Source organism: Pygoscelis adeliae, unplaced genomic scaffold (genome assembly GCF_000699105.1).
Source record: "Pygoscelis adeliae isolate BGI_AS28 unplaced genomic scaffold, ASM69910v1 Scaffold71, whole genome shotgun sequence".
NCBI lineage: Eukaryota > Metazoa > Chordata > Aves > Sphenisciformes > Spheniscidae > Pygoscelis > Pygoscelis adeliae.
This window is the reverse complement of record NW_008824356.1, coordinates 11,813,532-11,827,665: the sequence shown is the minus strand read 5'-3', so window position 1 is coordinate 11,827,665 and position 14,134 is coordinate 11,813,532. Positions and strand designations below refer to the sequence as shown.

At 36.9% G+C, this 14,134-nt stretch overlaps 1 protein-coding gene across 1 annotated transcript in view; it reads left to right on the top strand.

The window, feature by feature from the left end:
- Positions 1-3,428: 3,428 nt before the first annotated feature.
- Positions 3,429-14,134, top strand: part of EML5 (echinoderm microtubule associated protein like 5) — a 97,489-nt gene continuing 86,783 nt past the window's right edge. The window contains exons 1-5 of the mRNA XM_009319520.1: positions 3,429-3,451; positions 6,171-6,330; positions 9,864-9,962; positions 10,507-10,575; positions 13,264-13,449. Coding sequence (XP_009317795.1) covers positions 3,429-3,451; positions 6,171-6,330; positions 9,864-9,962; positions 10,507-10,575; positions 13,264-13,449 — 537 coding nt within the window. The remainder of the gene's footprint in view (positions 3,452-6,170; positions 6,331-9,863; positions 9,963-10,506; positions 10,576-13,263; positions 13,450-14,134) is intronic.

The window sequence follows — 14,134 nt, the reverse complement described above, 5'->3', positions numbered from 1 at the left end:
CTCTTTTTTGTTGCTGGTACTGGGGGGGTTACGTTTGACAGTTTATATCTCATAACGGTTTAAAGAATGAGTCTTAAGTCCTTGCATTGTCTCATGAGGAAAGAAGGAAGCTGGGTATTTTTTTAGGTGGGATTCAATTCCTTGGTTACTTTCAGGCTTCAGTATGTCACATTATTGTACCGCCAGTTATTATAATCAGAATTGCTTCTTTCATATGAATAGCTAGTAAAAGACAATAGGACATTGTCTTAGCAAATTTATCTGCAAATCAGAAATCAATATTTCTGATTTCTCTGTGAGAAGAGTTTTTTGCTAGGAAAATGAAAGTAATTTTGCTGCCTTCTTTTTCAAGGGACATGTTAGAAAAGAAACTTTCCTCAGATAGTGAAAACCTGGTGATGAAAGTGTCAAGATCATGTAGAATTTGGAAAAACCAGCACCCCGTACTCAGTCAAAATATGAGTTCTCCTATTGGCACTGGCAAAATCATTCATATTTGAAAAGAAGGGGAATACCTTTATTTTTAATCTCTTCTCTAGAGATGACAACTCTTTTACTAGAAAGCTTAAGCCAATCCTTTCCTCAGCAGTGGAGGATGAGACTATGCAAGGCAAAAATGGGCATCTGCGAGAAGTGGCATATAGTTCCCAGAATCTTTTTCCTCAGTTTTCATATTTGATGAGGTGGGAACTTTGCATCAGTGTTGCTCTACTCACTCTCTAACTCTTCCCTTTTCTTTGAAGTTCATCTGGTGTCCCCCCCCCTTCTGCTGAGTTTTGGAACAGATAGGAGCCCAAAGCGATTTTTAGGATTCTCCAGGTTGATTATAAATGTTTCTTGTTAATCTAAAAACATTCAGATCCGAGAGGGGAGAATATGGAATGGTAATGAGATAAACTGCAGCTGGGAATAATCAATGTACAGTTTTAGCCCACCCTCCCTGTCTCTAGTTCAGACTCTCTTACTTTGAAGTTGCATGCTTGTACAATTTAAGGAGTCTTCAGAAAGCTATATTTGACATATTTGTGCTATGACAATAACTATATGGAAGACCCAGTAGTGGTGCTCTGTGATGAGTACTGCTTTGTTTCGTCTACGGAAAGTAAGTGTGCTCTGACTTGATCTATTTACATTTTGAGGAGAGGTGTCTGCTGATTACAGCTCTTTCTGTTTTAACAACTTAAATAGTATGACAGAAATGGTTTGTAGCTTCTCCTGTCATTCTTTCTGGGGAAATACGGATAAATGGCAGCAAATAAGAAAATATCCACAACTATATGTAAAATGTCTGTAAACATACAATGACAATATTTTTCTGTATTTACTCACAGAAACAATTTCACACTTTAAATTAATAGATATCTGAGATGTTGTTATTTTACTGCAGTGTTCTTTCGTGCATTTTTACTGGTGCCCTAGTTTTATGAAGCTCAGGAGTAGTCACATGAATATATTCTTGGATTTTCATCCAATATTGTTGCTAAGGAAACATCATCTTTAATACTGTGTCCTTGTCTGCAGCTTGTCTGTATTAATCAATGCCTGTTAATGCTCAGCACAAACCAAGTAAAGATGGAAAAATCTTAATTTCTTTTATAATAAAGTAGTTTATTACAGACTGTTCTCCTTCAGGATCCCCTGCCACTACAAACCTCACACAAATAGGAGGGTCACGTCCATGTCTCTGGTCTCGTCTCAGACACAGTATGGACAGTTTTTATACTTTTTTTTTATAGGCTGCCATTAATATTTAATATCATTAATCTAACATAGGTATTGTACAGTGCATGGATCTGGTCAAAATGGTGGGAATGCTTACATGCTGCTCCAAAAGGGAGAAAGAACCTTTTCTGTATGAAGTATGAAAGAGGAGCTTGAATGCACTAAATTGAGAAACGTACCCCTTTTCAGTATACTGTTAAAATTGTAATACTGTATTTCAGCCTGCTTTGAATATCTATCTAGGAAAAGACCTGTCAGTCAGAGTTATCAGTGGAAATCTCAGTTCTCTACAGATCCAGCTATTTGGTTTTGTTGCAATAGCGACAGGCAGATTTTTCAAATTTTCTACTTCTGAACTCTTCTGAGAAGTATCAAATTTTATAGCCAACTTCAAAATTAATTTGACTTAGCCGTTTGTTAGCCTAATTCCTGCTTTGTTTCATGGTCACATTTGCCTTTTGGACATTTTCCTTCATATCTGTCTCTTCAGAGACGCTATGTTAGATCTAACATCTGTTCTTGGAAAGCCCAGGTCAGAAAGGCCAGAGGCAAGCAAGAAGGCCTGAAGAACTTGGCTCATTAGGAATATTTGTTTCCTTTTTTGGACAAGCAGCGATATCTCATTCATCAGCTTAGTCATCCTTCAAGGAAGAGGGAAGAAATCAGGCACAAGTTCACAGTCTAGCTGTGTGGGCTAGATGCAAGCACAGTTTCAGCAGTCTAACCTGGATAGGTCATCCCAGCTTTCATTACCACAGCAGTAAACGGAACATGAGTTCTCTCCTTCTGAGTGCAGAGCTTCTCGTTCCACTAAGCAATCTCCTCCTTCTCCCTAAGAGAGAAAATGCAAGAAAATCTGTGTGAGAGGGTCAGTGTACTTAAGTCCACAGAGCCCACACAAACAGATTTGGAAGCTGTCTTAAGACCTGAGCCACACTCATGCTTTTCTGCCTGTCCTCAGGGACTGACTGGATGGATAGTAAGCAACTACTTTAAATACCATCCCAATAGTTGTATGCTATTAACACCTCTGTAGAGGTGACTTGGAGTTCTTACCTGGGGTATCCAGAGACAACTCGCACTTATTGTTTGAGCCTGTTTACTGCATCACGCCCATGAGTCAACGTAGTCCCTCTATAGCAAATGTTTATGGTTATCCATTTCCAGGCACCCATTCTAGTTATATCTTTTTCTTTCTGCACCTAAGAAGCTATTTAAGGTGCATTGCTCAGGACTGTTTTAATAATGAAAGTTCCTGAATATGTGAGTTGTATCAATGCTTTTACTCTAGAGGTTAGACCAAGATACTATATTTTTGTATTAATTACTATGCCTGTAAGGATTGCTTAATCACTCATGATCCAATGAAAGAACTGAAAAGGGTCTCCATATTGCTTAAAACTGGAGTCTAATCCTTGAGTTTTGATCAGGACTCAAAATTTGAGACCTGGAATTCTGCATGGTGCCCTATGGGTGTAATAATAGCCAAGACTTGAATATTGAGGAAAAGCATCTTCTTACCATTCACGGTTCATATGAAAATCATGTAAATAAGTGTGGCAGGTTTTTTTGTTAGTGTTGGTAATAGAAATAGCAGTCCCTTGACTCTTCCCATGCTTCCCTTTTCTGTCTGTCCTGATAGCCAGTGAGATAAAATACTTACAAGTAGTACTTTAACCTATCCTTCACTCCTTGGTCTGGAAGAAATGGTGAGGGAATGTGCTTTCAGGTAAGTATTTCTTCAGCCACTGCCAACAGCTCTGCTGTTCAGTTTCCCTGAAATCCCTGCATATTGGCATTTTTTTAAAAAGCTTGCTGTTTTAAAATATTTATTGTATATTTATTTTCTTCTGCTTTCAGTGACTATCTAGAAAGGTTATTAGCAATTTACTATAGAGACTGAAGTGATAGGGGAAGGACATTGGTAATTCTGCAGTGTTTTTTGTTGTGATTAAAATACAAGCTTTGGATCTTAATTTGTGCTGCATTATTCCATATCAAGGCAGAATTTGAGCTCAGTTGTTTAAGCCAGTATTTTATATCATGATATAGAAAGAACTAATACTGTGATATTGCTATTAGTTAACATTTGCCATTTATTAATTAGAGAGGAAACATTCTCTATATTCACCTAGTACACTTCAAGTGGAATTAGTTGGCACACTTGGGCTAGGACGACGTTTTTCTGGCTCTTGGTAGTGCCTTTACTGTTGTCCCTTCCATCTCTGATGCGTTGCGTTTGTTGCTTCTGGTCTTTAGTTAGAAACATGCTAAGCTAATTTTTGGTTGCTGGAAAGTGTTTTGTAAGGTGTGGTGTGGGGGTGCTTTTGCATGTGTGTGTGTCCAGAGTGGTGCCTGAGCGTTTTTCAAAGTTGCAGTTGTGGGGTGGTTTTCACTTGCCTGAAACTGCACAATGCTCTAATAGCAGAGCTAAGTACACTATTGAAGTGGTCGTGAATCAGTCATAAGACTGCTGTGTTTTTACTTTTTCTCCTAGTTTCTGTCTCTTTTTTTTTTCCTTACCTATTCTTTTCAATTGCTTTCTCTTCTTGAATTTCTTTATTGTCCATGTGGTCTTATCTCTCCCTCTCTGTGGTGTCATTGTAAAAATTAGATCATTTTGAATGCAGCATTTTCTCCCCCTCCAGATGTTTTTCCTTTTTTCCCCATGCATACACCATCTGCTTGTGTGTGCTCTGGGAGATGTGCAGGTGTTGGTCAGGATTAGGTGGCAGAACTGAAGTGAAATGTGCTAAGTTTTGCCTGCCAGCTCCTTTCTGCATTGTTTTTTAATTATGAAGTTGCTCTGTCAAATAAATAAGGAAGGGAAGAACCAGAGAAATAACTCTGGAATTGAAGAGAAGCAAAGTGGGGAAATGTTGGTTGCTTGATCCTGGTGCTGAGGATAATGTGGAGTAGTATTATCTTTCCCATAGAAAAGTTGAAAGGTTCAGAGGCTTTTTACCTTTTGTAGAAATTTTGAAGTTAAAGGTTCCTCTCAGAGTTGTGGAATTTGTCAAGCAATATCAACCAACTGAAATGCTGTATGAAAATAGAAAAAATATAAAAGCGTATTGCATAGCGTAGTATGACTTCATGAAATATTAAGCAACTTCTAAAATGGTTTTCTCTTGCTCTTTTTGTATTTAACAAATGTATACATCTTTTGCGTTAGATCTTTTTTCTGGTCATTTCCTGATTAGCTTTATCCTGGCTATTTCTTCTATGTTTATAGACTCCCCTTGTCTCCACCCTTTGAACTTCATTTATGAAAATCTGCGTTCAGGTATAAGATCATCTTACCATTGGAAAGTGATCAACCTTTCTCCTGTCCAAGTGATGTTGAGAAGATAAATACATTTAGTATATGTTTTTAGTGGTTCTGTCCAGCAGTCTCTCGAGATCATTACTCTATGATTAGTTAGGGGAGGAAATTTTTAGCCAAATGAAAGAGCCAACTTTTGAAATTTTATCTTCCTGACTCACATGTGGTATTTCTCACATAATTTTGGACAGCTGTACCTAGTCTGTGTAGAATGTCATCAAGTAGCTTGTTTGGGTTTCTATTAGAACATATTCTTACTTTTCTGTATTATGAAATATGAATCTTCAGACCTCATGTCCTCCCTTGCAGCTTGCTTGCATAAACAAAACAAAAAGCTGTCTTGCTGACTAGCATGCTTTCTAGCTTGGTCCCAGAGTTGACAAAACACTTGTGACAATCCTCTGTGGACTTTGAAAGACTCTGAAATATGAACTATAAGACAATTCTCTGCAATGTTAGAGATCTGAAAAGTTAATAATTATTCAAAATCAACTACTCCCAATTGTTCTCTATTTAAATTAAGACGTTTAAGATAAAATTTATCTCACTTCAGTTTAGTCATCTGAAGTCTAGTCATAACATCTAGTCTAAGCTAGTCATGCTTTGGCTTGCTGAACGATCAGCGGAGAGATAGCTTCAGAAGGCTATTCAATCCTCTCATAAAAGGGATGTCAAATAGTATGTGGAATGAAGTACTTCTGGACATGCATATCTCCCTCCGTTCATGATAGATGTGTAGATAGCTAAACACTAACTTTTGTTGTCCATCCTTTGTGTTTTTAAATGTTAAGAAATAGAAAGGGAAAATAGGTATTTCTATAGTGCCTGAAAATCTGACGTAATTTAATAAACTCTGTATTTTGGAACAGAGGATTAATGCCTATTATGCAATTAGTTTAATTGGAGAAGGCTTGAAGGTTCAAATTCAAGAAAGGTGGTGGCACGTACTGTATTAAGGGAATTTTATGGCTATTGTGGAATCTGTGATACAAAATGACTTGTTAGTATCTACTATCAATGGGAAAATATTGTAAAATCATTTTTAAGGAAAAATATTAATGCAACCAACTTGGCAAATGTAAAAGTTTCATGCAGAAATATTTTATATCTTTTTCTTTGGCAGCCTTGCTTTGCATCCTGAACGTGTGTTGGTGGCAACAGGTCAAGTTGGAAAAGAACCATACATCTGCGTGTGGGACTCGTACACTGTGCAAACTGTATCTGTTCTGAAAGATGTTCACACACATGGTATAGCTTGCTTGGCTTTTGATTTAGATGGTCAGGTATGTAATTAATATTCTTTCTTCAAAAACTTAAATTGTTTATCTGTCAGAAATCTTGTTATGTAGCTTTTTCTTTTTTTAAGGAAGTGTATTGACTCACAAATATTCACATTTGGCAAGAAGAGTATAACTGCAGAAGAGTTTTGAATGAAGATGAGGTGGTAGGGAGATTCTTGTGGTCTGTGGGCCACAGTTCAGGGTTACACCAAATGGTTTGAGATAGTGGCCCTCCCCTGTGCAGGGGCATGTCTTGTGCACAATGTGATGGCAATCCTGTTGTGTTACTCGTCTTGGACTCCAAATGTCTTCAGGCAGTATCCCCTTCTCTGTCATGCATTTTGCATGTGTTGATGGCTCTCCACATTTTGATTGTTTGTTCAGACTCATGTATCCTGGGTCTAAGAGTCAAGAAAAAGGTTTTACTGGATTCTCATTTTGTTACTTTAAAACATTCTCTGAGAGTAAATTGGTTCTCAGAGCTGCTACTTATAAGGGAGATAATTTTTACCAGACACTTGCTCCTATGAATAAAGAGGCTTTCTTGATTGATGTATTAGAAATGGAAAATACCCATTAGATAGCAGCTGAAGAGGTATTAGCCGTGTGAGTCCTTTCTGCAGTTGTGCTCTCCTCGTCTTATGCAGCATTTCTTCCCCTCCCACTTAGCCTTGCAATGTGATGTTCAGATTTAGCTATATTCTGAGTTCCATTTGCTTGCTAAAAAGGTCAATATCTGTTACTTACTACTGCTTTCTCAAGTGAGGATGTATTTGTAGAGACCAGTTGCTGTCCTTATTAAGACAATATCAAATGGAGCTCTATTGAACACAAATAGAGGAAAGCCCAGCTGTGACTTGTTTCTGTTAAAACGTGTTGTAATTGTTGTAGGGAGGTTTTGAGTTTGTTGGAATGATCTACAGATTTTATCATTTAGGTTTCTCATTGTTTAGAGAGTCAACTTCTAGAGTCAGCTTCTTTCTAGAACATCATTTCTACTTGACAGTGATATCTTTTCTCTACGTTGTTCTTGTCTGTGTAAACTCGTGTCACTTCCTCACTTGAACAGCCTTCATAATTTAAAGTCAAAATGTATCTAATTAGGATTGAAGTCCCTTAACTCATTTTTAGAATGCAGTTACGCATCCTCTGTGTGCGTTGGAGAGATTTGAATGTAGATCTGTGATTTGTTCTAGGAGTACCCAGTACTGATTCTTATGAAGCCATAAATGGTCAGAATTTAGGCAGTCCACTTTTCTCAGCTTTTTCATATGATCACCTTTTTCGTGGCATTTGTTAGAATTTTGTGGTCTCAAAGGAAAGCTGGATACAGGTTTTTCAAGATCTGCGTCTCCAGAATACAGTAAAACACGAATCCAGTTCAGAAAGATCTGCAAAATATGTTTGTGTACATCTTGCTTATCCTTTTAAATCCAAGTTTGTCAGAGTCCCTGACCAGGTTCTTTTGGAGGGTTTCATGTTTGATATTAAACATACTTATTTGATATATTTGGCGTTATATGGGATTTTGATTTAGTAGAGTGATACAGCAGTATACTGAAATCACAACACCAGCAATTGCAATATACAGATGAATCACAAGAAAAAGTGATTCCTATTCCTGGCCTCTATATGATCACTGTCACAATGCTGGGCATCTCCAGTCACCAGGAAGGAATATGTGGATTGAAGTGAGGTCAAGCCCATTGCCCTCTTCAAAGTTTGTTTTATTAGTTGTTCAGTTTTTATACTTCATGTTGGGCTGTGCCATATACACACTCTCCTCCCCACCCCCAACTGATGTGTCTAGCTCAGGAAGACATTATTTATTCTTTATTTATTATCCTCTGTTAACTGTCTTGGGGAACCTGATGATTCACTGGTGCAGCTGTCTGGTTACCCTCCAGTCTCCCTGGTGTTGAGAGAAGTTCAGCTTGCTTTATGGTACATTATTCCCTGAGCTCGCTGTTTTTTTTGTGCTTCTCTGAGCTCTACTCCACTGTGGGGGTGTGCTGGTTGGTAACAAGATTTTATAGTTCTTAGGAGAACCAAGAACATCATTTAATCTCCCTTTTTGAGAAGTCATGTATTGGCTTATGGAAAGGCATCTCCCAAATATTTTGTGATGGGTATGCAGTAATTGTAAAACTAGTCTGCATTTACACCTCTCATTCTGCAGTAGGACTGGAATTGAACTGGTTGGAAGTGTAGCTGAAATTGAAACTGAAGTTCCTTCCGAGAATGTTTTCAAGGATGGAATAGAAAGGTTGGACTTTGCAGCATCGGAAAAATTGAAGTTGGCATTAATAAGTAGGGAGCATGGATAGCAATTCTATTTAACTTGTTTTTTTTTCTTCTCAGAGTCTTGGAGCTTTTCAGGCAGTAAAGAAATGATGTTATTGGGAATAGCTTTCTGTCTTTGGGAAAAAACACTTAAGTTTGGGGTTTGGTTTGGCTTTTGCAAACTCACTTTGATAATCTACATAGAAATTGAATCTAAATTTTGCCTTAATGTGTGTAGGTATTAACTGCTGAGCAGTGAAAAAAACTTTGTCCTAAAGATTTGCAAAGCTTTTGTTTATCAAAACTAAGATGTCACAATTCATGCATAAACTGAACAAAAAGACTTAATTTTCTTTCAAAACAAAAGTCGAAATCACTCAGTTTCTTTTTATCTGATCTTTAATGCTGTTAGTCTTTCTGTTGAGAATTTCTTTAGGAAAATAACATTTTGACTGGTTAACAGATACAGTAAAAGTGGACTGTTGGTTAATGTGGTCAATGATTTGTGTCAAGAAATCTGTGCAAAATATCTTCACAGTTGAAGACAAGACAGGCTGGAGAGCATAGGAGGATCTCAAACTTTTGTTTTTCTGTATTTTCTTGGAACAATCTTTTTGTCCTTCCTCATTTTACAGTTTAACTGGCTTCAGACTCCTGAGTATTAAAGACTTCATAAAATTTGTACATTTGGGGTCTTGTTGGATTCTGGTTTGAGAAAGGATTCAGAAAGGAATAGTTACTCATACATGTTTTGAAGAATCAAGCAAAAGACTCTTAAAGCTTTTACCTGTTTTTAATCTTTTTCTGTTTCCAGGAAGATTGAAGAAAATACTTTTTCTTTGTGTCTCCTGAACTTGTAAAATAAATACTTAAATTCTTCAAGTTATATGTAATTAAAGATAAACACATGTAGCTTCATTAACGTCAGTGAGATTATTCCTTTTTGCAAATGTCTCCTGGCTGCTGCTTGCCATGTGTGCTATATGTAATTATATATATTAAACATTATAAGTCAGAAATCTATTGTTATCTGAGAAGATCTTATTTCTTTACGATCATGGTGTCATAACTGAAGAAACGCATCTATGTAAGCTTTGGCATAAGATGATGTATCTTTAGTTTTCTTATATATCGAAAGGTAGCTATTGCTTCTAACTCAAATATGTTATGAATTTGTTATTCAAAATGATGACTCTAGCTTTCATTAATGTATTGAGTTATTTTTCTTATTTATTTTATTTGGACATTTTTAGCGTTTGGTCTCAGTTGGTTTGGATTCGAAAAACACTGTTTGTGTATGGGACTGGAGAAAAGGAAAATTGTTATCAATGGCTCCTGGTCATACAGACAGAGTAAGTATAACTAAGGAATTTGAGTGTCAATGTAATTTTAGTTTGTTAAACCATGTCTGTATCTACATACTAGAGCTATGTCTGAACAAAAAACATTTTATGTTTTAGAAATTGAATTTGCATAAAGCTTGGATATGTATTAAGATATGTGAAGATATTTAAGATATGTACATTTATTTCTAAAGTAAAATGTGTAACTCACTGTTTATTTGTGTATGGTTTATTGAGACTGTAAGCATGTAGGGGAAATGCAAAATTAATGCACTTCCTAGACCCTAATCCCCATATGGGAAATTGAAATGCAAATAATTTCTTAAATTTTTCTAGTCCGTAAACAAGTCTTTATGTTGTTTTATCATATGTTGTAATTAACTCTAGGAAAAAAACCACAAACAGAACTAATATGAGCTGTACATTGCAATCCAATAGTTCCATTTAAAGCATTTCAAGCTGTCTGTTAATTTGCTACAAGTTTTTACTGTTTTAACTGTCCCATGCTAGAAAGGCCATCTCTGCTGACATCCTTGGGGTTTTTTTTGTGCAGATATTTGATATTTCTTGGGATTTGTACCAACCAAACAAGCTCGTCAGCTGTGGTGTAAAACACATCAAGGTAATGAAATAAATGTCAATTCATAAAATATTTAAGCTGCAGTAGTTCATACTCTCTAAAATATATAAAAATAGAATCTAAAAGGAATATATAATTATAATATGAAAGGTCCTCTGTAAGAATAATATTACTTCTTAGGAACTGCAATCACGGATCACACCTGACTACACTAGACATTTTACAAGATATATCTAGTGGAAAACAGACCATCTCTGCTCAAAAGAGTTCATGCCCCGACAGAAGGAGTGCAGAAGGAATGAAGCAGTTGTCAGTAGCATCATATGTAATGTTCGTAATATAATTTAAAATTTAGGTTGTCTAAAACATGCTGTTTGAAATCCCAAGTAGCATAAGACAGGATGCACACGTTTAAGGTGAGTCCAGGTACTCAAGTTTCTGATTCTTGAACAATTAATGAATTGTTACACTGCAGAGGTGAAATGAGTTGAAAAACCATTTCTTACATTTTGAGAGAGTATGGGGATACAGTAGAAAGAGAAGGGAAAATGCTTGATCTTTCTTTTAATTCTTTTCTTTTCCCTGCTGTTATTCCTACCTTTGTCATTTTGAACATTTTGAACATTTGAACTCTGTACCTGTTACAGGATTCATAATTTGGACACTTCACGTCTTTTTCAAGCAGAGTGTTTCTATGAAACACTCTGCTTTGATCCGTGTACCAACTGCCGAGCAGAAACAGCTTCTTTTTCAGCTTTAACTCTGTCAGCAGGGTTATCAATGCTTGACTGCCATCAAATGTTTCCTAAAGCCACAGCGTTCTCCCATGCACTGTCTTCTGTGTTACCACATAACAGCAGTAGGTGGCAGCTTGAAAGTTCTGTATTGCTCCTATGTGTAGGTTCCTATGGTGGGAAAAATGTGTTGCTTTTTATCCAGTGAACTTTTAGATTAGTATTTATTAATGGTTTACTGGAAAAAGTGTTCAATGTGTTGGCTAGATTGCATACATCTTTAATTTAGCATAGTGTTTAGCATGTCATTTATGGATTTCCATGAGCTTCATTAATAATGATCCTTTTTTCTGCTTCAAGATCTAAAAGGACCGTTAGCCAGTAGTGAGCTAGTATTTGCCAGCAGTGATTTAGTATATTTAAGGTGGCTTTATAATGTCAAAACATACCTATTTAGATAAGCAAAAGTTTATTTGAGCAACTTTTAAGGCTCTTTAAAGTTGCCTTTTAAATAACAAAAAAAGCCTTTTTAAATAACAATAGCATTTTAAAAATAATTGGCATTTCCTTTGAGAAAACATTAACTAAAAATCTGAATCCTAGAGATTTATAGGCGATTGGATCAGGAAAGAGATTTTTGTTGATGTGTATTTTTCTTAAACCATCCCTCCTTCTTGTTCTTTTAGATATCAATAATTACTTACAAGTTTGTAATACTATCATATTTTTTCCTCACATGATATTTTATGCAAATTGTAATACTACTTAATCAAGTTATGTAGATAATTCCAAGTGAACTGATACTGAGGAATTACTTCTCTTAGATATGTTACCTACTTCCATATTGGAGCTAGGTGTTTAATTTATGCAGTGATCGTGCAGTTACTTCTCAAGCAACAACATAATCTATGACCTGTGTACTTTGGTTAAAGAAATACTAGTTAAGATACAGGGATTTGTCTAATCAGTATATGGTTATTTCTTAATTACAGTATTGCCGGTACAAAAATCAGTTCATTGAAACTGCTTACATTATCCTGTATTAACTGGACTCTCTGCTAAGAATTTTGAATAGATTATTGGTAACAGAGAGACTTGCTGTGAAATACAGTTTCGTAAACATGTATATGGGGAACATGCTGAGACAATATAAGAGTAACCTGTCAGCAGTGATGAAATAAATGCTTTCACATTTTGCACTGGATTACTCCAGCAGCTTGTTGACTTTCCAGTGCACATTTACATGTTTGGACAGGAGGGTTTGAAGGGAATATGCAAGTGCTGCTTGTCTGCAGAGATCTCAGAAATTAGAGTGTAGCTGGCGATTTGGTTGGCAAGTATTGTGCTCTGACAAGAGATTTTGCATGTGTCTTTAGGAGACATTAGTACATGTTGGAGATCACCTAGGAGAAATTCACTCTCATGTGATTGCTGTAATCTCATGCTAACGGTTTATTAGAAACTTGTCAAAAATGTCCGCCTTAGATGGCTGCTTTGCATGATCGGTGGTTCTGATGAGAATTGGTAAGTCTATAATAAAACCAGCTGCTTTCAAACAGAGCAAATGGCAACCTTATCAGAAATGTACATGCTTAGATTGAATCTTTAAATGCCTAAAGTAACGTAAAGTACAAATACAGCATTTGCAAAGTGGACGTCTTACATCAAAGAAAGATCAGATAGTTCTATTATGAAATGCTTTTCAAAAATGACTGAAAATACAACTGACTCATAAATCACAATTTGAAAGAATATCAGTTTGATTTCATAGTGATACCCTGAAACTCCTTCCCACCTAGTCTACAATGCTGATTTTATGGAAAGATGAAGTTGGCTAATAAGATAAAAAGTTGTTAATCAACTGGAGAATTAAAGCAGGGGAAAGGGTATGAAAAATGATGTCTTTTGGAGGTAAGGTACTTCTCTTTCACATGTACGTATTAAATTATAGGATATTAGCAAAATATCCATCTTTCTGAATCACTTTATTTTGCAGTTCTGGAGCCTGTGTGGCAATTCATTGACACCAAAACGTGGTGTTTTTGGCAAAACTGGTGATCTCCAAACTATATTGTGCCTAGCCTGTGCAAGGGATGAAGTGACATATTCTGGTGCACTGAATGGAGATATATATGTATGGAAAGGAATCAATCTTGTACGGACAATACAGGGAGCACATGCTGTAAGTATATCTCTTTAAATTAATACAAAATGTTAAATAGATTTCTGGAGAACTGGAAAGGGCAGTGTATGGTCACCTGGTCAGTGTTCCTAAACAATTTCAATGATAGAATCATAGAATAGTTTGGGTTGGAAGGGACCTCTAAAGGTCATCTAGTCCAACCCCCCTGCCATGGGCAGGGACATCTTCAACTAGATCAGGTTGCTCACAGCCCCGTCCAACCTGACCTGGAATGTTTCAGGGATGGGGCATCCACCACCTCTCTGGGCAACCTCTTCCAGTGCTTCACCACCCTCAGCATAAAAAATTTCTTCCTTATATCTAGTCTCAATCTACCCCCCTTTAGTTTAAAGCCATTTCCCCTTGTCCTGTCGCAACAGGCCCTGCTAAAAAGTTTGCCACCATCTTTTTTATAAGCCCCCTTGAAGTACTGATAGGCTGCAATGAGGTCTCCCCAAAGCCTTCTCTTCTCTAGGCTGAACAACCCCAACTCTCTCAGCCTTTCTTCATAGGAGAGGTGTTCCATCCCCCTGATCATCTTCGTGGCCCTCCTCTGGACCCACTCCAACAGGTCCGTGTCTTTCTTATGCTGAGGGCTCCAGAGCTGGACGCAGTACTCCAGGTGGGGTCTCACCAGAGCAGAGTAGAGGGGCAGAATCACCTCCCTCGACCTGCTGGCCACGCT